At 40.5% G+C, this 26,729-nt stretch overlaps 1 protein-coding gene across 1 annotated transcript; it reads right to left on the bottom strand.

Annotated features, from left to right (window-relative positions):
- Positions 1-4,551: 4,551 nt before the first annotated feature.
- RAB21 (RAB21, member RAS oncogene family) lies at positions 4,552-25,354 on the bottom strand. Its single transcript, XM_040594760.1, has 7 exons — positions 24,960-25,354; positions 17,278-17,337; positions 16,987-17,094; positions 15,397-15,460; positions 14,544-14,598; positions 14,071-14,159; positions 4,552-13,170 (listed from the first exon to the last, which is right to left on the bottom strand). Exons 1-7 carry the CDS (start codon positions 25,104-25,106, stop codon positions 13,031-13,033), a joined length of 663 nt encoding a protein of 220 aa, XP_040450694.1. The 5' UTR covers positions 25,107-25,354; the 3' UTR covers positions 4,552-13,030.
- Between the last annotated feature and the right edge of the window lie 1,375 nt (positions 25,355-26,729).

Genomic DNA, 26,729 nt, shown 5'->3' with positions numbered 1-26,729 from the left:
GGCACCCTGCAATCAGTTGAGAATCATGCTTCTCAACTGAAGGACTGAAAGAGGGACCAAAAAACAGCACGTGAGGGTTAGATACATGCTCTGAGTGGAATGCTTACAGAAGATCCAGCTCTGAGAAAGACAAGTGTTTTCTCTATTTTCCCCACTGAGGGTGGCTGAAAAAAATCTTGTTTATTCCTGACCCAGATGAGAATTAATGGCTGCTTTTCAAAAAACCTGGTCATTTAAGGGAAAACCAGTTCAAGAGATTGCCATTCAAATTCACCTATTTCCTTGCATTAGAGACCAAGATAAAGAATCTAGCACAGCAGGACCTTGTTCATTTATGAGATTTCTTTAAGATACTATGGTACTACTACTACAAGTTTCTTCTTTCAGTGTTTTCATCGCTAAAAACATGCTAATTAACAGTTAATTACAGTGTCTCTGTAGGCTCACTGAATGCTAACCTGTGCTCTTCTATGCATTTTCCCTTTAGCTTCCAGCATTCCCGTATTGATTTGTATGGTCACTCAATGAGTCTAGAAACATTGAGTGGGGATTGGAGAATACTAAGATGCAGACTCCACATAAGATCAAATAAGATGTGCGCAGTGAGGAAGAGCTGCTGTGAGGGGAGAAGGGGTTTAACACAATGGGTTTATGTATCTACCCACAAAATCAGAGTTCCTTTGCTGAACATGGAACTATAACTCAAAATAATGGCAAAAGTGCTCTTCAGAAGAAGGATGGGAGAAAAGGATCACTTAGCAGGGGACAGGCTAACACAGAGAAGCTTGGAATAAGTTCTTGAAAGAGATAAGCCGTGAAAATACCCAGGAAACAGTGAATTGTTTCTAGACTGATTTTCTCAAACATTTTAATCTAAATGAAGATTATTTAATTTGTTATGACTAGGTATTGTTGCCAGACCTGTGCTAAAGTAATCAGTGTAAAGTAATCAGGGAGTTGCAATTCAAAATCTGACCAAAAAGACACAACTATCTTTCATTATTCCCTAAGAAAAAAAGCAGCTGGGGTTTTGGACATTACACTTGGAGAAAACAAGAGGTAGATGAAAGGTACAATAAAAAAAAAAAATCATTGACCAGCAAATACTTCAATATTCCTGAAGCTCAATGGAGCCCAAATGATTATAGAAGCATCACGGAGTTCTGATTAAGCCTTGAGCAAAAACCATGGAGAAACAATGACTTGACTAAAACCCTGTTTAAAACATTCCTGATCTTTGGCTCTAGAGTGGTACCCAGCCCTACTCAACATGCAGTTTAAAAGGAAGAGATTAAAATAAGGAAGAGAAGCTCCTGCAGTCTTCAAACATAGACTAAAATGTATACACAGATGGACCCATCATTTTGCAAATATACAGGTACACTGCAAAAGCAACATACAAGTTACTCTGAAAAACAGCTTTACAGAGGAACATTGTATGCCAATGGAAGAATGGTTAGAAATGTAACATTTATCTTTATTCGAAGATATTTAAAGCTTTGATTCCCAAGAATTTCCCAGGAAGCACCATAACAGAGGAAACAATAGCCTCCAAAGGCTGTGAAACAAGCCCAAGATGAAAAGCTTGCACTCCCCTTGTGTAACCAGAACAGAGAGCAGCACAGCATTACCTGACAGAGCTGTCAACTAAGTAAAGAATTAAAAGATAAATCCCATTTGTATTACTGCTGGACATCAGTTAATACTTACATGCCCAACATTAATAACATTTGTTGGAACATGCAGTCTTCAACTTGTCATCTATTGAAAGCATTAAAATTCAATACACTTGTTTCTTACCTGGCCTTAGGACAACCCCAGTCCTTGGGAATTATCCATTATACCTGAACACAGGTACAGTGCCACTGAATTACACCCTTGAGTTTGAAATTCATCTTCACTAAGTGATAGTTCTCACACAACAACCACGCTTGTTCTTTTTGTTGCCCAGACAAGCCTTCTCTCAGAGGTGCCTTCAAGTCAAGCTTGAGATTTCTCAGACTTAGCATTGAGGTTTTACTTTCCTCTGAGGGAGATGTGCTCAGCGCAGCTTCTTTCTCCTTCCACCAGACATAGAAAAGGAGTTTCTGCTCTAAGTTTCTTTGGTGAACATTCAACAGATCCCACAGGACTCTCCCTGGGTCTCCCATCCTACCATGCTGCTCTCAGTGTGCCAGTCAGTCACTGCTTGCCTCACTATCAAGAAGGCAGAAGTGTTTCAGAGTATTCTCAGTCCCATGGACTAATTTACTCCATGAGATACATGACCATCTTCTACCTAGTTGCCCAATCTACTACGCATTCCTCTTGGGCCCTTCCCCCTTGTTCTTTTGCAAACTGTCATTGCGTAACCATGAGTATATTGTTATTCAAGATGGAAAGCAGAATAGCTTTGCTCTCAGGTTGCAGTATCACAGGACTACAGAAAGGTTGAGTTTGGCTGGAACCCTTAGAGATCATCTAGTCCAACCCTCCTGCCCAGAGCAGACTACTCAGGGCCTTGTCCAGTTTGAGTATCTCCATAGATACAGATACCACAACCTCCTCAGTCAAGCTGTTCCAGTGTTTGGCCACCTTTGGAGTAAAAAAGATTTTTCTTATGCTGAGATGGAATTTCTTGTATTCCAGTTTGTGTCCATTTTGTCCTTTCACTGGACATCACCAAAGTGAGCAGCTCCACTTTCTTTACTACCTCTTGTAATGTACTTTTAAACATTGACAAGATCCTCTAAGCCTTCTTGAGGCTGAACACTCCCAGCTCTATCAGCCTCTCTTTGTATGACATATGGTCTGGTCTCCTAATCATCTTTGTTAGCCCTTCACAGGCCTCACTCCAGGATGTCAGTGTCTCTGTTGTACTGGGGAACGCAGAACTCCAGGAGCCTCTCACCAGGGCTGAGAGGAAGGATCCCTTCACCTAGCTTGCTGGCAATGCTCTTCCTGATGCAGCAGTTGGACTTTTTTGTTGGCTCATCACCAGCTTGCACCACAACACTCAGATCCTTCTGTACAAAGCTGCTTTCCAGCCAGCCGGTCCCCAGCCTGTAATGGTGCATTGCATTATTTCAGTTTACAAACTGAATGATACACAACACCAAGTTCCATAGGCTTACATAGCACTGGCAGGTTCCTCTCCCTTCTCCATAAGCCCATTAACAATGAGGCAGTCTGAGGCTCTATGCTAAAGTCCAACCATTTGCACACTACACAGACAAGAATTGAGGAAGAAGGGTACCTTCAGCTTGGTGGATCACCCTTCGTTGGATTTTAAGTAGCCATCTGCTCTAATAAGGAATCTTTTGCCACATCAAGGTAGTCACAGCACCCCAGCCAGTACCAAGTGCGCAAACAGAAATTGTTCCTGGCTTTCCTGTGGTTTCTGTTGCTGTCACAGCTGCAAGCACAGCTATTACTGCTATGCCAAGAGCTGCAGCAGCTGCTATTGTTGCTGTTCACATAGCTATTTCAGCAGAGTTCCAAGATCCATTCCTGTATTCTGAAGTGTCAGCTGCCCACATACTCAACCCCATGAAAACCAGGCCCACACAAGTGCAGATGATGTCAAGTTCTTCCATCACAGGATCAATCTGCACAAACAAAAACCTCACAGCAGAGAAACAAAGATAGACAGTGCCAAGAATATCTTTCTCTTTGACCTTTTTTTACTGCTCACAGGAAACTGATCTATACCAATCCAAGCCTTACTTTGACAGATGCAACCCACAATTTTTCCAGGCTATTCCAGTTTGCCATAGACTACAGCAGACAGTAAATGGGGTGCTGTCCTGGACTCTGGGTGCAGCAGGACACCCAGGAGAAGGCTGCAGACTAGGTTTCTTAAAATATGAGGAACTCAAGAGAGGCACCACTCCTCAGTGTGAAATATATTATAAAGGAGATACACCAGGATTTAGCTGTCACATGCTCTGGTTTTCCACATACAAGAAGAAAAGGTAAAAAAAGGATTCTCCTATCCTACTCCACAATTAGGAGAGCAGGAGGGAGGTCAGGCTCTGGCTACATCCATTCAAGTCAACCAAGTAAGCCTGGGATACTGACCTACAGCCAACCTTGCTGCTTAATCATTAGCATGCTCTTTTATATAATTATGGCCTATACCATTTAAAGTTTCTCGGACTAATACCTGCACACAGCATGGGGAACAGCACAGCTACTCCAAGCAGGCAGCATGTAAATAGGATTTAAAGGGCAGAAGAAGACTTAATCACCTGGATGAAAGCTGTACTGTACCCTTTGCTCTAGAGGCCAGACCTCCTTACGCACCCTAGCCTACTTTATTTACCAGTAAAAAAAACATAGCCTCTGGGACCAATTAGTATCTCCTTTACTCACTAATTTTCTCTACCTCAATGTAGAAACTCAGAAATTCAGATAGGATAGCTTTTCTAAGCTATTCCTCTAAGAAAACACAAAACCCCTAACCTGCACAAGTAAAGCAAGCAGGTACAGTAATGTTCCACACTTGGCTGCCTCCTGCCGCAAAGTTAGACAACAATAGGGACAAAGAAATTAAGTACACACAGACTGAAATTAAAAGGAAGGAAATACCATTCCCCAGCAGCATTTATTTGTACTGTACGAGTGTGAAGGCATGGAGATGTAACAAGACATGAAGGCAGTACACTGAACGATGAGCTTTCTTCAAGTATTTGCACAGTATCACATTTTGTAAATCCATAACCATGGCTGTGAGTTCCTGTTTGTGAACCCAATATTTTATCTGTGCATATCAGGTATTAATAGAATTCCAGAACATGAAACAACCCAATATATATGAGATTTGTCACAAAGAAAACATCACAGCTGGTACAACAGATCACAAGTTTACAATAGCCTTGTTCTCTCAGTGGGACAAGAAACTTTTTTAAAATATGAAAGCAGCAGAGCAGACACTAACATGAAATACTCTGCATTTGTCATGCAAGGGGAGATTCATGATTACATCAGCCTCCACAGAGACTAGCTGGAAGCTGTCCGAGAGTGATGACTAAACAGAAGCTGATCTGTTGTTTGCAGATTGGCACAGACTCGTATTGCCAGGACTAGGAATGCAGAAAGCAGAAACAAATGGTAGTAACCCCGTCACTTCTACATATGCATTACAACACCATCAACAGGCAACATTTCCTGGAAAGAGCAGGAAACTAACAGAACAATTGTTTGAGGGTGGGGGTAGTCAATGCTGTTATGTCACCCTAGCCATTCAAAAAGCAACACTAAGGATGGTTCTGCAACTAACAGAATTCTTCTCTTAACTTGCCATCATAATCCACTTCAGAGATCGTTCCATTTCCCGTACAAGCTGAAATCCCTAAGCCCCTGAAAAAGAATCTGTGCCCCATCGCGCCAAGCACTGCAGTATTCACATACTAAAAGGATGGACAAGATTCCTTGAAGGCTCTATAGTACAATTTAGTGTCATTTTAAGCCTTAAACCAACTTCTCTAACCAGTATAGGCAAAACAGCCCTTAATCATAAGATGAACAACTACTTTATATCACAAAACAACGAAAGAGTACACTGGCAATCAGAGGTGCATTGGATACTCTGCTGCCTCTTGCTATTTGAAACATTAACCATAGGACTCCAACTGCAGGGCGGAACTATAAGCTACATGCTTGCCCTTCACCATTCAATATAGCCCCTTTAACGAGATGCTGACACACTTTGGAAAGACTGAATCTGTGAAGGAACTACATTTACTCTAAAGAGCTCTCAAGATTTCAGGTTCTTGACCAAAAAATTCTCATTGAAAACAGAAAATAATTTCTGACACAAAATAGCTACTGACTTCTTGAAAGTACAAGCAAAAGGGCTAAGAACAGCCAAGCAGAAACTATGCAAACTCCTCTTATCTTGACCTGCTTTTCCTGTTGCTCACTGTTTTCACTCACCATGTCCATTCACTTCATATCCACAGCATCAGCTGAACAACAATTTTCCACTACGGAAGCATGCAGAAACACTCATTGTGGAGGTAGGACATCAGTAGGATACAAACACGTAACTGGTGGAAAATTCCCAGTCCTGAGCCTTCATTCCATGTTTGACTTGCTTTGCTGCTCCATTAGCATACAGGCAGTGTGCCTGGGGCTATCGTTAAAATAGCAAAACTGGTTCAACAGCAACTGCTTTTTCCTCACGAACTGTTCTGGGCTGCCAAAGACCAGTTCTGAGAATCGAAGCTGCATTTTGATGGGTCCCTGCTCACACTACAGTCTCTGAAGTATATGCTAGCATAACATAGAGCAACCTCGACAAGCCTGGTTTGGCACTTAAAGACATCTTTCATCATATCGTACTCAGATGGGTTCAGAAATTTGTTACTGTGTTTGTAACAAAAAAACTACAGTCTCAGTTTTTACCAAATCTCTTCATAAGCCAGGCCACTGCCCCCAACCTCCAGTAATTTTCAGAGCCACTTTATTACAGACTGTTCATCAAGTTTCAAATTGTGACTTACTAAAATGTAAGATAATTTTCAGATATGACAGTAACAAGAATTTCCAGGTTTGCTTTCTTGTATCGATTTTCAGTATACATTTTTCTTCTTTCTGTTGATCCGTTTCCACCTACATCTATTTTCACTTTTAATACTAGGTATTGATAGAATAGCAGTCATAGTAAAGTAGTTCTTGTTTCCCTAGTTGATTGATTATTTGGAATTAATTTACCACAAAACTATTTTCATGTAAATGCACTGGTATATAAAATACTCTTAAGTGTTTAAGAACTCCAGTTGCAGTAATGCAGCACTGGGAAAGCTGAGCTTTGTGAAGCCTCTGCTAGCCAGTATTTTTTGGGGTTTTTTTTTTTCAAAATTTCTTTATACACAAATGCCAAATAGAATATCCCTATAATATTTGACAATGTCAAGTTAACTGATACCAAAAATGCTGTGTCCTTTTCCGTGTTGGTTTTTGCCCTGCTAATATCTTCTCTGGGTTCAAAGAAAAGTATTCTATTTGATTGAGCCCGATAAGCTCAACAAGCTTATCTTGACGAGAAAAATCCATTAGAACAATCATTATAATGCCTGTATGATTATATAGCACTGACAGCGCTTAAATCTTTAGGTATCAAGTGCTTTCCTCTTCTTTTTCCACTAACAAAAGCTGGGTTAGGCAACTTAAGTTTCCCGTTCTGAAAAAGAAAATACTTGTTCTCTTCTACTGCGAGACCCAAATTTGTTGATCTTTCAGAATGGAGTGATGGTTAGCTTTAAGAAGGGTCTGCAATTTATCACTTTCACCACCTCAAAAAAGAACCATTATATGAGTTTGGATCTGTCACAGGATATCAGCTTTGTGGCAACAGATGAGAAAGTAGTCCCTGCTCCCTCAGTCCTCTCAACTTGGATTTCTTCCAAGTCACTTCCAGCATCCAAGAATCGGGAGTCAGGTACAAGAGGTAGCAAGGACTCACCATTGAACTTCCACATTGTCTCTTCACTGGTTTGCAGGCAGGACATGACCAACTGTTGGAGAAAAATTGTTGTAATACTGCTACTCATCTTTTGTTGTCTTACTTTCAAATTGCTTTGCTTCTGACCTACAATGAAATATTTAAAACATCTGCAAGAGACCAGCAAGAGTAGATACACTGAAAAAAAGACTTCTCCAGAAGTAAGAGTAGGTCCTCTTGAGAAGAGACAACGTTCTCAAACTAAGAGAAACTGGGTATTACTGCTGTAGGACCCCCATCACTGTCTAGAAGAGCAGAGAATCAAGCAAAGAACATGTATGTTTTCCTTTCTCATACAAGGGGATCACCAGCAAGGAAAATTTCCTGTAGTTTTCATTAACACCATTAACAAGGATCAGTGCAGCCAACAAGCGGCAACGGGGACAGAAGCTCTTTTTCACACTCACTCTGCAGCTGCATCAGGTCATGCTGCTTTGCCCAAGTGAGCAAAGCAGTGGAAATAGATGGAAACAATTATTTCTGCAGTTTATCTTTAAACATCCTGGTATTGAATACAATACCGTCCAGTGGAATATGAATGAGTACACAGCTCCTCCCTACAGTCATAAACATTATTTTAGGGCTGTAGAACATGTCAATCAATTGAAGTTTTACTAAACTTAGCCAAAACCTTAAGTCTTGGAAAAAACCCAAGGATCAAAAGAGATCAGCTTGAAATGTTTTCATTTTGGAAGTAGAGCAATTTATCATTTTGAATGGATTACAGTACAACTTTCTCCAAGCCAAAATATTTTCTGTTATCTTGGACAGAATATCACCTTTGTCACAGTGGTGGCTGTTTCATAGATTCTCACTTTTCAACCCATCTGAAGACAATAAACATTCCAGATCTTCCACAACTTCTCCATCTCATACTGCTCAATACAGTAGCCAATGACAGCTCCAAAAATGCAAGAGAGAAAAGTAAACACTTTTATTATTTGATAGAAAAGCCTAAATTCAATAGACTGCTGCATCAGAGAGGCACAGGTTTGTCCTGAAGGGAAGAAAAAGCCTGGTGTTGAGCAGAATCCCCTGAAGAGTAGCATAAGCAACAGCGTCTAGCACAGTTGGAGAACACCAACTAGTTTTGGGGCTGTCTGTTGAACCTGTGCAGCAGCTAGTGCCAGGGATCTGTCTTCACCTGCAACTCCTTGACTCTACTTCCAAAATGAAAATTTATTTCAAGCTAATCTCTTTTGATTCTGCAGGTAACTGCTGTAGGAGTTATCCTCACTGCAAGATATATTACCAGAAAAAAAATCCTAAGCTTTAATACAAACTAAGATTAACAGAGTCAGTTAACTGTAAGATAATTCATCAATTCGGATATTCTATTCAAATCTTAAATAGGTTAGTATTGTGTCTGAAAGCCTGTTCAAAGTTAGTTGTAGACTCTTAAGCGAGGCAGAAAATGGTATTTCACAGAAGGAAAAACAGCCTAAGAAGTAATCATAGAAAAGTCTTGAATTAGGCAACTACCACTGCTGAGAAGACATGCTAGCCACTCCACCAAGAAACTGTTAACTCCACACCTCACAACCAGCACCTTCATCTTTTCCTACTTGCCGCCTTCTTTCTACTTCTCCTTTTCCTTCCACAAAAAGCAGAAAACTAAGAGGTGGCTGGCTCCAACTCCTATTCCCATATCCATCATTCATACCACCTAATAGCTTTCAGCTTGTGGAGATTCCTGACCTCCATTTGTCCTCAAGCAGTACTCCCGCTCCTCTCACCTTCTTCAAACTGTGGTTTTTTTCTGAGAGCATCCAGCATTTTCAGGGAACTCCATTTGAGCTCCAACCACCTTCCATGACCTTTTGAAAAAGCTTTTTTCACCTGGCTTGGAATCTAGAGGTTTATCTAGAGGTTTAATTACTAGGTTCTTCAAGAGCAGTAGTCAGAGATAAAAGTTGAACCCTAGAACAATAAAAGTGGCAGGGATACCGTTTGATGTGGTAGCACACAAAAATGCCTGTCCACGATGTGTGAACATTGAAGAACAGCATGCAGCCAAGGCAACACTCCTGCTACCCGACTGCTTCAAGAGACCAGCCAACACAGTTCATCTGGACACTGGATGTCATTGTCTCAGAGCCACATGTGAGATCACTGCAAACCAGATGAAGTCATCACCCCCACTATTTACAGCTTGTTACACCCCTCTAAGTACTACACATCTGAATTTATTAGTGTCCTTGTCTGAACCAGTCTGCCTGGTCTTTCATAAATTCTGAACTATAGCATAAGACACTGTCCATAAATAATTCTTAACAGAGATACTGCTGCATTGAAGTGCTTGGACTGTGGTTTGTTAGATTTTATTTCAGGAAGTGACAAAGTTTCATAGGTAGCTCAAGTATTCATAGCAACAAGACCAAGGACGTACTTAGAAGTTGTTTTAGGAAGGTATTTGTAGTAAGTTAGGCCTTCTTTGTTACAGTATATGGGTAATTTTTTCCAAGATTTACTCTAAGGAAGCATGTTCAACCTTGACTTACATGCTGTAGCAGGTGTCTGGCTGGTTCTATCCATCCCAGAATAGAGGTACTTTCTAAAGACACATGTAGATGTTTTCTTGCCCTCTGAGAAGAATAAATAGCTTACTTATTTTCAGCAACAGGAAAAGGGTTTTCTTTAAAACACACAAACCAGGCCATCTATCTAAATTCCAGCAGATACGAGACTCCTGAAAATCAAGCTACACAGTAGCAACACCAGGTTACTTAAGTAAGATCCTGCTTAAATACAGAAAATAAAGCTATCTATGCTTTCCTATATGTTTAATGCAAATAACACTCTAGGTATCTTCAATAAAGATGTTTTTTCCTGGAACTGTTGTATTTCCTCTGCTGACATTGGATAGCTGAAGTTGTGTGTTAATCAGCCTAAACAATCCAATAATGTTTTTACTTGTGTCTTGAAAACCAACTTCCGTGACTTCATGAAGCTGTAACTTCTTTTGAAAGGCAATACAGTGATACATTGCTAAGCACCAGTTTAAAGTTCCATAAATAAAATCCAACGAAACTGCAGCTTAGACAGAAAGGTTTCCAGACAGCATTTTTCATGCTGTAGCTTAAGTTAAAAAAGCAACTTCTAAGAATTTATAGAAATAAAAATATTTTGCTTGCTTATAGCAACCAGAACCTTTTTAATCATACAAAATTGTAAGTTTCCATACCCTCACTTAAGTTTTCAGTAGTAATAGTTTTAGTTTTGTAAGAGACTTAAAAGTTAGTATCAGCATGGCTTTGTTAGTTTTGTAATTGACAAACATCTCATAGAATGCCCCTACCACAGCATACACCAAAGAAAAACTCTTTAGTTGCTGGCAGAAAGATACATTCTACACACTGCTTCCACTTCAAAGTAGTCAAACGTAACATTCTATTGGGTAAACAGCTAGTATTAATTTCCAGACCAGAACTCCATTTGTCAACTCCAACAAAGCGGGGAAGGATTTGCTCTGGAGAGAACACATACGCTGTGGTGTAGGTAATCCCTCATTCATCTGCTTATCAAGTCTAGTTGAAGTTGAGCTGTTCAGTTTTTCCCCCTCCACCTCTGCCAAAAATGACATTTGGATCAAAAGACCTGGAACTTTTTATGAGGAGATTCCAGTTTTGAACAGAGTCTTGCCAATTTCACTCATATCAATACTGTATCACTTACAGGACTAACTTTCATCTGTTTGCATTTGACAGTACTGTTTTAAGATCAAACTGACCTGTTTTTCAACTTTGGCAAGGCTCACTTAAATTAGACTAATTTGAGAATGTGAACTCAATGGCATTGCTACATATACACACATAAAATCATAAATTTTAGATTCACACCAGGAAGTCTGTGCAGTCAAGAAACTTATCTTCACTGGCATGAAGAGATCACCTTTGTCCATCATGCATGCAATCATGTCAGAAGAGCAGAACAATGGTGGCTTAGGAGAAAGTATCTACACCACAGTTTAAGCAGAAAGGGAAAAATTGCACAAGGGCCAGTCTGTATCAAAGCCATCTATTATTGCAGAGAAAATAAAAACCAGATTGAAGACAGCAGACTTCTCTTTACACATCAGAGTGATTAGTTACGACTACTCCTTTTGTGAACTGGAACATACCCACACCATTCAATAAATCCATATTCATCTACCCTTCAGAAAAAGGAAGGCCAAGGAATATTCTATTTTGTCATAGACATCACCTTTACTGTTTTTCCAAGCATGACAACTTAAGTAAAAAAAAAAAAGTCAGAGCACAAAACATTTTGAAGTTTCAGCTACCACCATTTTTGTTCTTTTGTGATAGTAGTTTATACATATTTTGCTGAAAACCCTCCTCCCAAAACTTAAGTGGGCTTCAAAATACTTTACAAGAGAAAGAGCAAGTCAGGAGTAAGTTCAGTTCTGTCTAGTACCCCCAAAGTTACATCTGGCAAGTTTCGTAACTTCAATTTAATCACTCCAAACCAGTACCAGTTCTAGTTAATGCCAATTCCTTTGTTTACTCAAGCCCTGCAATACAGGGGGGAAAAATATGCTCATCAATACTTTATAATGCTGTCTTGGGACACAAATGTGTTAATGCAGCTTAAGAGTTTCCCATGCATCTGGTTTACTGGCTACCAGATAGATGAGGGCTAAAGTTGAGTTGACATTCTGGGGATATTCTGAGAGGCCAAAATAACTGCAGAGGCAAGATATACGCATGCACCAGCTGTTTTAGCTGGGAGTCAAACACCTCAATGTTAAACAGCAGTCTAAGGAAGCATTCTCTTCCCACTGAGGGGATACTCTAAATACCGCTGCTTGCCGGAAAAGGCTTTAAAAAAATGCTGCAGCTATGAATGTACCAAAAAAGCTGGTTTCAGGTAGGGGGAATAGAATGAGCAATTCAACAGTACACATGAAAAGCCTGCATCTTTCACTGACTTATTCACTTCACAATCACTGACAAGACTGATGTACATATTTCTGCACCTGCAATTGTAAAAGCAGATAAAATATTTAATATGTAATTTACAATGTATTTTACCAGCTTGGCATACAGGATGAACAGAATATATCAAAGTAGTTGACAGTTACAGGCTTGTGAAGGCCCTGCAAAAATATTACTCCAGATATCTGCTAATTTAAAAAAAAAAAATCAATTTGCATTTTAGAAGTGATACAATTCAATCTACCACAAAATACAAAGAGCTGCAAAAAACGTATACCATTCCAACAACAATGTATATAAGTTATTAAATAATGATCTGATTTAAAAGAATATAAATGAAGCCTTTAAGTAGGTCTTTTCTACATGCATATTATTCCTCATTAAAGAAAAATATGTAAAAAGGCCATTGGTAATTGCTTTGTTAACCACTGTAGAAAATGCCAATTCTCTGGTCACAGACGCCACTAGTTTAGCACTTAAGGTCTCTGCAGTGTTACATGTGATTATTTTTAAATACTGTTAATTCTATTACTCCATTGGTAAAGAATGTGTGACTTGGAATATGGCAGTCTTCATATTGAGAGGGCAGTGATGCACAGTTTTATAGTTATCCAGAAGAACAGCACCCTCCACTGCTCTGTACTTGTGGCTCATCATCAATAATCTGTACACCTCGCCTTGCTATTCCTGACTGACTGGAACCATTGCCTCTTGCTCTTTCATCCACTTGAGCAGTTTCTATCATTCCTGTAAAGGAAGAAATGTATTAGATGACATTCCACTGCATATTTACACAAGACTTCTGAAATCTTTATCTATTTGAGTTAACATGCACAGAGACAAAATTCAGCAAGACTGGTTCTCCTGTTTACTATGCAGAAGTACTCTGGTGTCACATGGCATAGCTGTAAGAACATACTTAAATTTTCTTCCGACAGCACCAAACACCCAGCAGTTCCTGTTGACTAAGGGAGACCTTAGATGCTCAGATGTTCTGGAGTTAGTGACTTCAAAAGCTAGATTTACCCACCCATGTCAAAAATATTCTGTTAAAGAAAACAAGCAGGAAACTCCACACCCATACCACTCACACACAAACACCCAACCTACTCTTCAGACAAGCAGATGACATTTTGCTTAAATTCTTGTATTGTAAGAACACAACAAATAGAACAACTTCCCCACATGACAACATTTTTATCCTACATCCCATGGTCTTTACCATTTGTTTAGAACACCGTGTAAAATTCACATAATTACTTTTCAAGTTTACGATTTGTAGTTGACATAATTTGGTAAGATTTTTGAAAAAGGTTGAAACAGTGGGCTTGAAGCACGCAGTAGTGAAACCAGGCACATGAAGTTTGATTTGAGGTTACTATTTACATGTGCCAAGTGAAACAGTCAATGCTCTGATAAATGAACAAGACAATGTTGTTGGAGTACAGCACGAATTTGCAGTATTGTAAGCATCCATATATCAAGCTTCCATAGCTGTTACAGTACACAAGTGGCTTGAAGTAGACTCAGATGAAGTCAGCATTTAGTAATAGTTTAAATGAAGGCTTTTCTATATGGTTTTAAGCATTGTGAAGCCTTGAGCATTTTGCAAATGAGCTCTTTACCAACAAACCAGGTAATACCTACTTTTACAAAGGTCAAGAAACAGTTCTTCAATTCCTTTGTTCTGTTTAGCTGAAGTGTGATAATGTTTTGCTCCAACAGATTCAGCATACCTGTAGGAATGCATATACAGAACTTCATTTTACTAAAAAAGATGATTGCAGGTTTTATTCCCAGTTGAGAGTTAAATCATTATGTGTAGACTAAAAAGGGAATTATGTAGTTAAAACTGCCACGACTGATTAAAAACACTAGCTGAAACAAAATTTCATGTCCAGAAATGCGTTTAAACTGCAAATGTTGACTTTGATCACATACAACTCTCAAGTTACTAGTCAGTAATGATGTTCTGGGACTCAGATACTAACAGAACACTTAACACAGCACCCAGCTAGGCACTGCTGGTTCATGCCTGCCAGCTGTTAACAGCATCACAAGTTTATTACTCCAGCACAATTCTGCCATAGCTGTTTCTATTAATAATTGGTGTGACTTACGTTTCTGCTTCTTGCACTGAAACATGTCTCTCTTTCTCCAAGTCTATTTTGTTACCTGTTGGAAACAAGTTAATCTTTCAAGTCTTTTCACTCCAAAATTACCCAAAATCATGTAATCATTGTACCACTTTATTTTCTCACAAGCTGTCCCAGTGAAGACCAACTCCTACATAGGTCTCAATCTGGAGCACAATGATACAATTTAAAAAACTCCTTTCACTCAAGCATTTACAGGCAATGAACTACTACTGTAGAGCGATCAGGACAGCCAAGTACCTCCATACAAGCCACCAACTCGCCCTCTGCTTTTCTTTTGTGATTTATTAGCAGCTTATCTGTGCTGCAGAGATAGTTTTTATAGAATATCCACACATCTATCCTCCTGAAAGTGTTTTAATCATTAGATCCAATTTTAAATCTAAACCCGTTATTTCTGTTGCATTCTGTTTGCATTGAAATACTCAAGCTTTAAGACTTGCTCTACCCCCCAAGCACTTGATTACGAAAACAGGCAGGAATCTAGTCTATGCCACTAAGAACAGTAAAAAAAATGAGTACTTGCCAGAAGGACAATACATATTTGAGGTTTATGTTTCTCTTTGTTAAAACTACAGCCTGCAGGTGTCTGTACTACGCATTTCTGACATGGTGTATCATTAAACAGTTCCAAAACTATTATTTTCTTTAATGTGATCTACTGAAACCTCTAGCTCCAACTGAATTTTAAATATCAAACTAACATGTACACATGTTACATGTACAAACTGCCAAAGTAGTGTTTGGAAGATGCTGTTAATCAAAGGAAGCATTTCTGATTCAGTCATGTGAATCACATGCTAAAATAAAGACTTACCTACTATACATAAACAGATTTCATTTCCCAACATTTTTCTTAATTCCTTAACCCAGTTTTTTACCTGCAAAAAGAACAGAGGTAAGTTTATTTTCACTTGATATACTACTAGCTTAGGCACTGAGGAACTGACCCTTTTTTTACTCTAAACTTGAAACAAACATGTTTAGAGCAAAATAAATGGATAAAGTATTATTTAGATAGCTAAACATGGCTCTTGTTTTGCAGGTTTTAGCTCACAGTTGAAATTAAGAGCAAGTTACTTCAATAAATTGTTCAATTACTCCAGAAATATAACTCACCACACTTGTGTTAGCCCCACTCCAAAGAACAAGTTCACTGCATTGGCCACTTTGGGTCAGGCATGAGATCTTTTATCAACAGGCACTTACTGACAGATCACAAATGGTACTTTAAAGGTAGAGGGACCTAAACTGAGTTGTTCAGGTTAGACTGTAACAAGTGTTTGTTTCCTGAGAGAACAGATGGGACAAGAGCATCGAGTCAGCTGATGGCGAGGTATCTTATCAATTCTGTTGTCATGCTTTGAAGTTATATGATCACTGCATTGGCTTAGGGACTACTAGTTTAAGGGACTTTAAGTTGTGAAGAGAGGCAATCACTTCAGGAACCTAAAAATAGTTAGGATACATGATACAGATGTCGTTATGGAATAGCATCTGCAAATTAACCTTAACTCTTTTTCTCTGAGAATTTGTTTTGGTATTACAGAATTTTACTATGTAGATCTCAGCATGAAAAGGCCAAGTTAAAGTAGTACTCACAAGTCATCACAGTTCTGCAGGGGCAAGGGGGCAAGAGTTTAACTGCTAGCACAAGTGTTTTACTTGCCCTACATCAGATGATTTAAATTACTTAAGCTGTTGTGGAAGTATACCCTTATACTATTTCTATCACTGCTAAACCAATCCCTGCCCATATAGCTACAATTTCTTACTCCTCTACACAGAAGTCCTACTGGTTTTGCCACAAGCTTATCTGAGACCAACTCACTTTTAGCATAGTGTCACCAGTCTTCAGCTGAAATGTCCTAAAAAGTGACAGCACTGATTTGCCACAGAGTTGGAAAAAGCTCACCTGATCAGACTGATCAACTAATACTGCTAGAAAATAATTAGCCTTCAAATGTCAAGCTTTGATGAGGATTTGAAGTCCAAAAATCTATTACTACCAAGAATTAATGTTTCCACTATCATGTATTGCAATTTCAGAGTTATCAGATCTGTAAAAGGTCACATCAGTTCATATTTTTTAGTAATTTGGTTTCTATAGTAGAAATCAGTATTGCATACTATCACACCAGTACTGGCTTATGTTTATAGCATGTCACAGATAAATCATACATCTAAATCTCTGGTGTTTTTTGAATAATCCTGCTAGAACTTTAGTAGATTGAAAGAGTCAGCCTTCAAAAGAAGGCCAATAAGGTATATACTTCCATTATATGGTCAAAATTTGCAGATGTAATGTACATTGCTATTGCTGAAAACAGAAGATTCCCATTTACACATTTGTATAACAGATTATCTTCGAATGAGTTTACATCTCAGAGGTAAAAATGTCCAGTACCTTTTGAAAGGAGTCTTCATCTGTTATATCATATACTAGAATAGCGCCATTAGAATCCCTGTAGTATATTGGCCCCAATGCGTGAAATCTTTCTTGACCAGCTGTATCCTACATTTAAAATACACTTGTTAGCCTTTAAGACAAAGCAAACAATACTTCAAGAAACTACAAATACTTTGAAATTCTACTTTATAAAGAAATGTGTAACATTTGAGTTCTAGTAAGCCTAAGTAGCTTTTCAGGAAAATATTCCATTTATCTAAGGGAGGGAAAACAGGAAAATAAACATACCCATATTGCAAGGTTTACTCTTTTCCCACCGATATTCAGCTTCTTTGTAAGAAAAGATGCCTGGAAAGCAAAACAGATTAGAGTTAAGTTCTACACACAAATGTCTCATTTGACTTCAGATTAATTAAACTAATAAAAACATCTGAATCAAAATACTCTAAACCAGAAGTCTGAGTCAATACTAAGCCAGTTAGTCTTTTCCCAACACTCTGCCAGGAGCCTCTTCTAAGTAAATCTGGCTTAAGCCAATCATTACTACATCTTTCTGCTGCTGTTTTGAATGATTTGGGAAGGATAAGAGTTGTGCGGAAAGAGTCTGAATTCACAGCACTGAAAAGTCTAAGTCAAACTCAAAGCATTTCACAAGAGTACATGAAATTTGGGTAGGAACCTGCCTAACAGGATTTTTAATCTGCAGGAATTCGGCAAAGTAGTTCAGTATTAGTCAGTTAATGAAACTCAAATTATTTTGTTCATCACCAAGTCTCAGAACACTAGTCTTCTACAAGCTTCCTTATCTGTATCTTTTCCCTTTTTCTACTAAGTGAGTCCACAACTATCCCCATCTGTTCTGTGGAGCTTTTGTGGGCCAGTGGTGTGGTTTGTTGGAGTGGGGTGGGAAACTGTTGGGTTTTTTCCCCATACACTGCTCCCCAAAACCTTAGCGATATGCTTTCTCAACTAACACACAAAAGAAAAGCAAATGTCAGGACAATAAAAGCCTCAGAATACGCATATAAGCTGCTCTAAGCATTCTACTACATTATCTTCTGACATTTTACAGGACAAGAGCATACTGCAAGATTAGTCTGATTTCAGTAACTCAGAGTATGCCTGTTCTTCACCAAGCCTGCATGATGTGTATTTTCAAACACCACCTCAATTACCAAGTGTATAATTCAGTGGCTAAAAAGGGCTACAATTTAATAAAAGTTTAATAGGCTAGAACAGTGTGCGAAGGAGTTTATCTTTAGGCACCTGCTCCCCCCATTCCAAAGACTAGCAGTAACAGGTTAACATCAGACAATTCAGTTGTCAAGGTTTAACTTTTGTCTTTTGCCTTTAATTATACTGTTTTCCTTTCAGCTTCACCACAATTTGCATTTGGATACAAACAAGTACTTGGGGGTATTTTATGATACCTTCATCCCCGATTATTTTAGACTGGACTGCAGCAGGTCAGCACAAGCTGTCTGTATGAGCACTGGCCAGACACTGAACTAAGCAAAACTAAAAAAAAGATGGGCCAGATCAGCTGCTTGAATCAGCTTCCTGCTTAACTACACAAGCAACCAGAACACACACAGAAGACCATGGTAGTTCAATTTACATCAGCCTAAACTGCTGTGAAAGTGCCTCTCTGGATATTGATGTGACCATATTACAGTTAGAGTCCTACAACACTCAGCTGCTAGAGCAGCTCCTGCTCTTCAGCTACTTCCCTATCACCAACTCTGTCTGACATCTGTATGACCTAAGTTGAGATGAATCAAGAAAATTTACTTCTAGTTTTTTTTGAAGTAAATTGGGGAAAGCTTTTATTTGGGGGGGAGGTACAAAGTCTTATAAACAGAACAAGGAGATGACAGACCAGAGGGAACAAAAACACTCAAACTTTCCAAGAGCAGATAGCAAAGAACTAATCATTATCACCATTGTATGCAACATCACTAAAGCATTAATGCTACCCCTTCAGTCTACAGTTAGGGGTCGTAAGTCGACTTCAGAAGAAGTTCCACACAGCATGTTAGAAATATTTAACACTAGCCAACTTGTAACAAACAGCTTAACAGCAGAGTAGCGGATCTTAAATATCAGGAAAGCTTTAGTTCTTAAATCAAAAACTCCCCACAGAAAGTCATTTATGGCTTTCAGCTAGCTGTCCCTAAGAATTATGTGATCAGTTTCTAGTCTTCATACCATCATTTGCTCTACTGCACCAGAGTTTAGAAACCAAAACCTTACATGTGACTTTAGAAGTTTCAATTCACCAACACTTGGGCCATATTAAGAGAAGGTATGGTTAGGCACGATGAATCAAGCTTACCTGACAATATTTCATAGATCTGCTGTACTACAGTACTTGATATTCTGTTGTAAGTCTCAAAGGAAAAGCTCTTCTGAGCACTGCTTTTGTCACAACACTGACAATCTGCTCAGTTGATACAAATTTCATAGAACTGTTTGAGAAGAAAAATTCCAGACCAAAAGGCAGAGAAATCCTTCACAGAAACAGGAGGTATATTTAAAAACCACAGAACTCAATATCCACAAAGTGGCATTACCATGGCTGTAGACATTAGCCCAATAACACAGATACCTTTACTATCTGACTGAGCAAATATTAAAGTAGGCTTATCCATAAGGTAAGTTTTGCTTAAGCATATACCAGGTCTTCAGGTCACTACAGCTTTTGACAGCAATACTGTCTTCTAGTACTAAGAGTAGAGTATTTTCTTTCCTATGTACCCAGGTATTAAAAGACCCATACATTCAAGTAGGACTTTTTACCATCTCCTGGAAAAAAAAAATATCACAGGAGACTGTGGCAAGGGTATTTATCATTGGGCTAATGTACTTGCTCTCTGGATTAGAACTTGATGAATTTGTACTAATTAAATTTTAGTCTACCTGAAGTCTTAGGCCCCTATCCAAAAAACACAATATCCTGTATCTGATATTCTGATCACAAGCAAGTTTGCCTAAAAAGCTTGCCCAATAACAAGGCTGGAACCTGGTATTTGAAGTAGTCATGGGTAGCAATGAGCAGAAGGTTTTGTGAACATGCTGCAAGAAAGTCAATAATATATTACAGATTAAATTCTTTGTTCCTTATTGTGTTCATATACTGGAAGAATACTGCTAGCAGGCTCTGTTCTTGAATTAATAGGTATGAGCAAGTTTGAAATAGTTACCATCAGTAAAGTGCATGTTACAGCCACAGTGGCGACCATGCCAAAGACAAACCACACAGTATCTACCCTCTAACACATACACACCCTTCAAGTTCCATTTGTCTCATGGAAGAGCAAGGTTACTATTCACTCATTCTGAGGTCAGAGAGCAAAAAAAATAATCAGGTGTACAGCAAGACCATGCAGTTCCTAGAAATTCTGGGGGGGAACCCAACATGGAAGGAAGAGCCTTAACTACCGTTTTGAGATAGTTTAGGAGCGTAGTTCAGGAAAAAAGTCAACTGCCAAGAATGTCACAGCCTTTGAAATCAGTATAGTCTAGACAGCACTAGATAATTACACATAGAAGAGGATTCAACATTTTTTCTAATCTCCCAAGAATATATCAAATTGAGTACTACAGATTTAAGTCTGAGTTGTGACTCTACTTAATCAGTAACGTCTTTCCAAATTATTTTCATTACTATAAGAATTTGGGTTTTGCTAGAATTCAAAAAAACCACAAGTACATAGGACCACAGTTACTTCAAAGATAAGTAATCTTAAGCAGCTCTTTGAAGTAAGCTACTAATTTTGATATTTTGATTCCAGTGTCTTATGACTGGTCTGAAGAATACTTACAAACTTAGAAAAGGATAATACAATTAAAAGAGCTAAAATTCCATTCTCCATGTGCCTGTAGAAAATATTATTTTTTTCTTCTAAGAGCTCAGTTTCACATGTCCATCAGGTCCTGATAGGAGCTGATAAAGGTGACCGAGTAGAACACAAGGAAGACATAGCTGGAAAAGATTCTCTTGAAAGTCACTTAATAAAAAGCATGTGTATGTCACCTGCCCCTTCACTGCCTCATCTTCAACAGAGGAAAGGCAGGCATACGAACACTGCATATAGCACGGAACCTCCCTGCAGAGTCTTCCCCACCTTGCTCCCCAGCTATGGTAGAGAGCCAAGACAGCTCTTCCAGGTTATGCAAGTCCAGCAAAGCAATCAGGATCTGTATAGTATGATGAGCACGACATCAGCAGCTCTCTTACATCGGATATTTTGCAGTCCTCCACACATTTGAGAGATTAGTACACAAAAGTTGTAGGTTTTTTTAATATTTTGACAGTAGGTTTACTATTGGAGTATACCAGCACAGTTCACTTCGATACCAATCTATCACTTAATTATTTTATCAAGAGAAAAGCACTGATCTCAATATTTCAATCATTGGAAATAAACTCTGTCCCATCAGGTTTGACAACAGGTTCTGCACTGAAATCATTGCCTGCAAAACCCCCCACCTTTCCTGCTTTTTCACATTATTCTAAATAGGTGTTTTCTTAAGTGAATCAGTAGCTACCTTAATTTTAATTTGCAGGTCATCAATATCTTAACTACATGACTTGACACTAACATCACTACAGCAACATATCCCAGCAGTCTCCTAACCTCAAATGAAGTTCCAGCTCAGCATTTCCCTCTAAGCTACCTGTCATGGTTTAACCCCAGCTGGCAACTATGCATCACAGAGCTGCTTGCTCCCTCCCCCTTCCCCTGCTGGGCTGGGGAAGAAGGGAAAAAAGGTAAAATTCATGGGTTGAGAGAAGAACAATTTAATAATAGAAATAAAATATAACAACAGCAGCTGTAATGAAAAGGAGCGAGAGGAATAAAATCCAAAAGGAAAAAAAACCCCAAGTTATCCACAACAAAATCGCTCACCACCTGGTGACCGATGTCCAACCAGTCCCTAAGGAGTAATCAGCAGGCCCCAGCCAACCCCGCCTCAGCTCACAAACGCAGCATAACATTTTATGGTATGGAATATCCCTCTGGCTAGTACAGGTCAGGCTGTCCTGGCTGTGTCCCCTCCCAATCTCTTGTGCCCCTCCAGACCTCTAGCTGGCAGGGCCTGACAAACTGAGAAGTCCTTGACTTAGTGTAAACATTACTTAGCAACAACTAAAAACACCAGTGTTATCAATATTATTCTCATACTAAATCCAAAACACAGCATTGTACCAGCTACTAAGAAGAAAATTAACACTATCACAGCCAAAACTAGGGCACTAGCATTCAGGGAAGTGGGGCATGAAGAGAAGGGAAGCAGCTCCCTTTTACTAAAAGCCTTCTGTTGCTAGGACGAAAGAAATTACTCTGTCTGGGTGTACACAGGTTAACTTCACAATAGAATACTAAAGTGTTAGAATTTAGATAGGAAAGCACAGATAGACATTACAAAAAAGACTCACACTGACCAATTTAAAAGCTTCTTGCACTTTCCCCCATTGCTAGGCTCACGCTGCAGGAAGCGCGAGTCAACATTACTAGTTTCCAGAAGGCTACAATCTCACCTTTTCTGTTGCAATCACATTGGAGTAAAGCGCTACACAGTATTTTTTTCCCCCCAAAATCAGAGATTACTGTGGATGGAGAGCCTCTTGTCTCAGTATCTCGTCATCTTTTCATATGATTCATCACTGTGGCCCTCTGCTGAATCAGGAGCTAAGTATTTCTCTAATTTTGGCTTAATTGGCACAAAAGTAATTTGGTGCAGTACTTTGAATTGGTGCCATGAAACAAGGCCACCTTAACATATTAAGCCTTTAATCTTAAAAAAAGTATGTTTTACAAAAATGTCACTTCATTGCTTAATCAGATATCCTAGTTTCTCATTTTATTTAAGGGATATTTTAATTTGCTAGTGGAAGAGCTTACTGTAACTTCCATCTAGAATTGTAAGATGTAGGAAAACCAGAATAAAGATAACACTTTAGAAGTGCACATGATGTCCAGTAAGATTCAACAGCAACTGACATTGCATTTTACAATCAATAAGACATGTGGCTAAGGAGGCTCAGAACACAAAAGCAAATGAGTTAAGACAGTGCAGTCAGTTAAAAGATACTGGTAGGAACCAGAAACCTAATCACAGTGGAGAAACAAAATCTCAGTATCAAGTGTGAGCAAGAGCTTCCACTCTTCTACAAGCACATACACCCTGCCTCCAGGCAGACAAAACCGAAAGCTCTCAAGCCACAGTATCTAGAGACGTTTCCCTGTCAACATTTACATGTCCGCCTTATGACAGTTGTGACCTAAATCTGTATTCCAACTCACTTTTTGCTTCTATTTTTGTCTTCCACTATAGATTTAAAGAACATGACTAACAAAAAGAAAAACCAAACATGAGCCTGCATCACATGACAAACTTATAGCTCTACTCTTTCTACATGGGATGTGAGAATTCAGCTATACACGATCATTCTGATGCACTTTAAATGACCGTGTGCTCAATGCTACGCTTCAGCTGCAGCTCTGACACCTACAAACTACTGATCATTTCTGTAGCATAGCTATTATCCATTACCTCTATAGCAATCAGAGCTACAATCAGCTTGCCATAAATACATCACCCCACATAAACCTACCAATAGATTCATCGAACAGCAGAGTATGAACATAGGGTAATGTAAACATGTTCTTTTTAGGTTTTTATAGCAAAAATAGAGTAACAGTAACCGTTTATGAAACATTCACTGTATTGTTTCCAGTGCATCACCAATGTTTCTTTGATTTTAAGAAAATGATCCATTATTAAATACTTCTGAGATACACGACCCACAAGATTTTTTCCCCTAAATTTGGAGGAATAGCGCACAACTACCCTAAGGCTCTTTTTCTAGCATCACCTACTATTTATTCTGTACTTCACAGAACCTCAAAAGTAGCTAAAAACCCACTACTGGCCCACGTGGTGGCAGGGTTTGTTTGTTAATTTAAAAAAAAACCACAAACATTAAAAACGCTACAGTGCTAAACCCACACTTTCATATACACGCTCACAACTACTAAGAAAGATGTAGTTCAAGTGGTGTAACTGCAAACAAAAAAGGTTAAGTAGAGACATCCCAAAAGACTTGGCATACAACCTACATCATTAAGTTTAAAACATGTATTCTGAGATCAGGTACAGTACAAGCGTTTTATTTTGTACCACAGCATACACACCATTCAGCGCTAGTGGGTAACAAAAAACCATGACTTTCAATTCAAGCAGATACCCTGTCACATTTCTCAATCAGAACACCACTTTTTGTTCTTTATATGTAAGCAGACAGTACTACTGAAAAGAACCAGGCGAGAATTCAGGGAGGTACGTGACAAAACAAGTATGCCTTAAGAATGTTTTCTGTTAAGTCTTAATCTCATAAACCATTTTGTGAAATCTGTTTTCTTTAAACAATAGTATTTTGGCAGTTCAAGTGTTAGGATCCGAGAACACGAGGAAGACTATAATTAACAGAAATGCAGCACGTATGAAACACTTAGTCATCAACCCATTACCCGCGATTACAATGACAACATTACTTTCAAATCATACTTTATCGGATTCAAACGAAGACATTCATATACACAACTAGAAAAAACACGCAGTTAGCGTTCAGAATACACGCGAGGCCTTTAAGCACTGGAAGCTTAAGCCTGATGCACGAAAAGAACCATAAATCAGCTTCCAGCTAACCCGGCAGGGGAACAGCCACCATTTAAAGAGCGGCAGCGGTCGCTCCGGCCACCGTTGAGCGGTGAGCACGGCAGCAAGCGCCAGAGCCACACAGCCAGCCCCAGGGCGGCAGGGCAGGCCGGCCAGCGCCACAGGGCGACGCAGGGGCGGGCTGGCACCGGCCAGCGACCCCAGAAGGTGCGCAGGGAGAGACAGGCAGCGGGCCCCCCCAAGCCCCGGCAAGCAGGGGCTCCCCGCCCGCCCCCGGCCCGCACCTGCAGGGTGGTGATGTGCTTGTCGTTGAACTTGTTCTCGCAGTAGCGCAGCACCAGGGAGGTTTTTCCCACGCAGCCCTCCCCGAGCAGCACCACCTTGAAGGAGAAACTACGGCCCCCGGCCGCCGCGCCTGCCCCCGCCGCCATCCGCGCCCCGCCGAGCCCAGCCGGGCCGCTGCCGCCTCACATCAACGGTCCGCGCCGCGGCGCGCCGCCGCCCTCAGAGATGGGACGCGCGGGGGAGCGGAAGGGGCACTCGCCGGGCGGAAGCGAGGAGCAGGCGGGACGGTACCGCCAAGGCCCGGGGACGGGAGAGAGACGCCCCGAGCCACTACGCTCCCCGCTGCCGCTGGCCCCGCTCCCCCTAATGGCGTCTTCTTCCTCCTACGTCACGCGGCGCTCGGTCACGCGCACGCCCCCGCCGCCAATGGGAGGGGCGGACGAGGCGGCGGCGAGAGGCCCCGCCCAAGAGCAGGCCCCACCCCCCGCTCGCCGCCCCCCTCCCCTCCGCGGCGGGGCCTGCGCCACAGTGGGGTCGGGCGGTGGCCGGTTCGGGGAACCGGCCCCTGGGTTTTCGTCCCCGGACCGCCCCGATGGGCCTGGCGTGGCGGTGGGCTACGCCGGGAGGGCTGGGCTCGGCTGGCGCCTGGCCCCCCAGTGCTTGCGCGGGGGCGGGAGCGGCGGTGTGAGTAAGTGGATGTACCTAACGTTGTGCCTGCGGGGGGAGGCCTCCTCACTCGGGGGCGGGGTGGGTGAGCCGCCTCCCCGCAGCGGCTGGGTCGTTCCTGTGCCCGTAAAGGGCAGCCGGCGCGGCGGCTGGGGCGAAGGCAGCTGCTGGGGGGGGGCGGGCCTCCGCCTCAGGCCTGGCCCCGCGCAGCTGCTAAAAATACCCGCGTGCCCCACCGGGGGCGGGGGGCCGTGGGGCGAGGCGCCGGGCCCGAGCGCAGCAAACAGCTTTACCGTATCTTGAAATGAACCGTAGGTAGAGATAGAAACCCATGCAAGATTTATACATGCACATGAATTTGCTTTTAAACGGCACGTTAAGGCTTTCTGATGCAGCAAATGTATCGACCAAGTGTCTCTTTGTGGGCGGGAGGCCAAAACCTCTAACAAACAGATTATAAACACCAAAGCACGGGTTTTGTGCCAACTCCAGCAGCCCTATTCATGTGAACTAAGTTACATGGTCTCTAAATGTTTGCGAGAAAACCAGCATATAATAAAGTGCTTCAAAACGGATGTGGGAGCAGGTGATGAAAAAGGCACAACAAAAGCGTTCTATCAAATTCCTTCATTGCAGGGGTCTGGTAGTGTTTCATACGCTCAAGAACTAGGAAACTGCCTTGCAAAACTGGTATCATTGCTTAATTGAAAGCAATCCTCACAAACCAATCCAAACTACTGCTGCATAACTTCTCTCTAGTGATCGTTTAGCGGTGAGAAAATCCATTGTGGTGCAATTTCCTTTTTCTCTGACAGATAGTATCAATGCTCTGTTGTGTGAGAAAGAATAGAGGAAAGAACAAAGAGTGCATCCAGGAGAGCAAAGATCAGATTTCCCGAAGCAAGAAGCCTCACTACAGAACAGCATTACATTCACATACAAAATGGATTGGTTTTATTTTCTGCAGATGTAAATAAAGTAAACCTTTTTACTTGAGCCAAATGTAAATAAAGGAAATGGGACAAGGTAAAAAATCAATGCAGACGCAATCTTCAGGAGTATCTTTTCTTTAAATAAATTCCCAGTTTTATTAGCACGTAAGT

Source organism: Falco naumanni, chromosome 5, assembly GCF_017639655.2.
Source record: "Falco naumanni isolate bFalNau1 chromosome 5, bFalNau1.pat, whole genome shotgun sequence".
Taxonomy (NCBI): domain Eukaryota; kingdom Metazoa; phylum Chordata; class Aves; order Falconiformes; family Falconidae; genus Falco; species Falco naumanni.
Note: the sequence above shows the minus strand (reverse complement) of the source record. Positions and strands in the feature narration are given on the sequence as shown.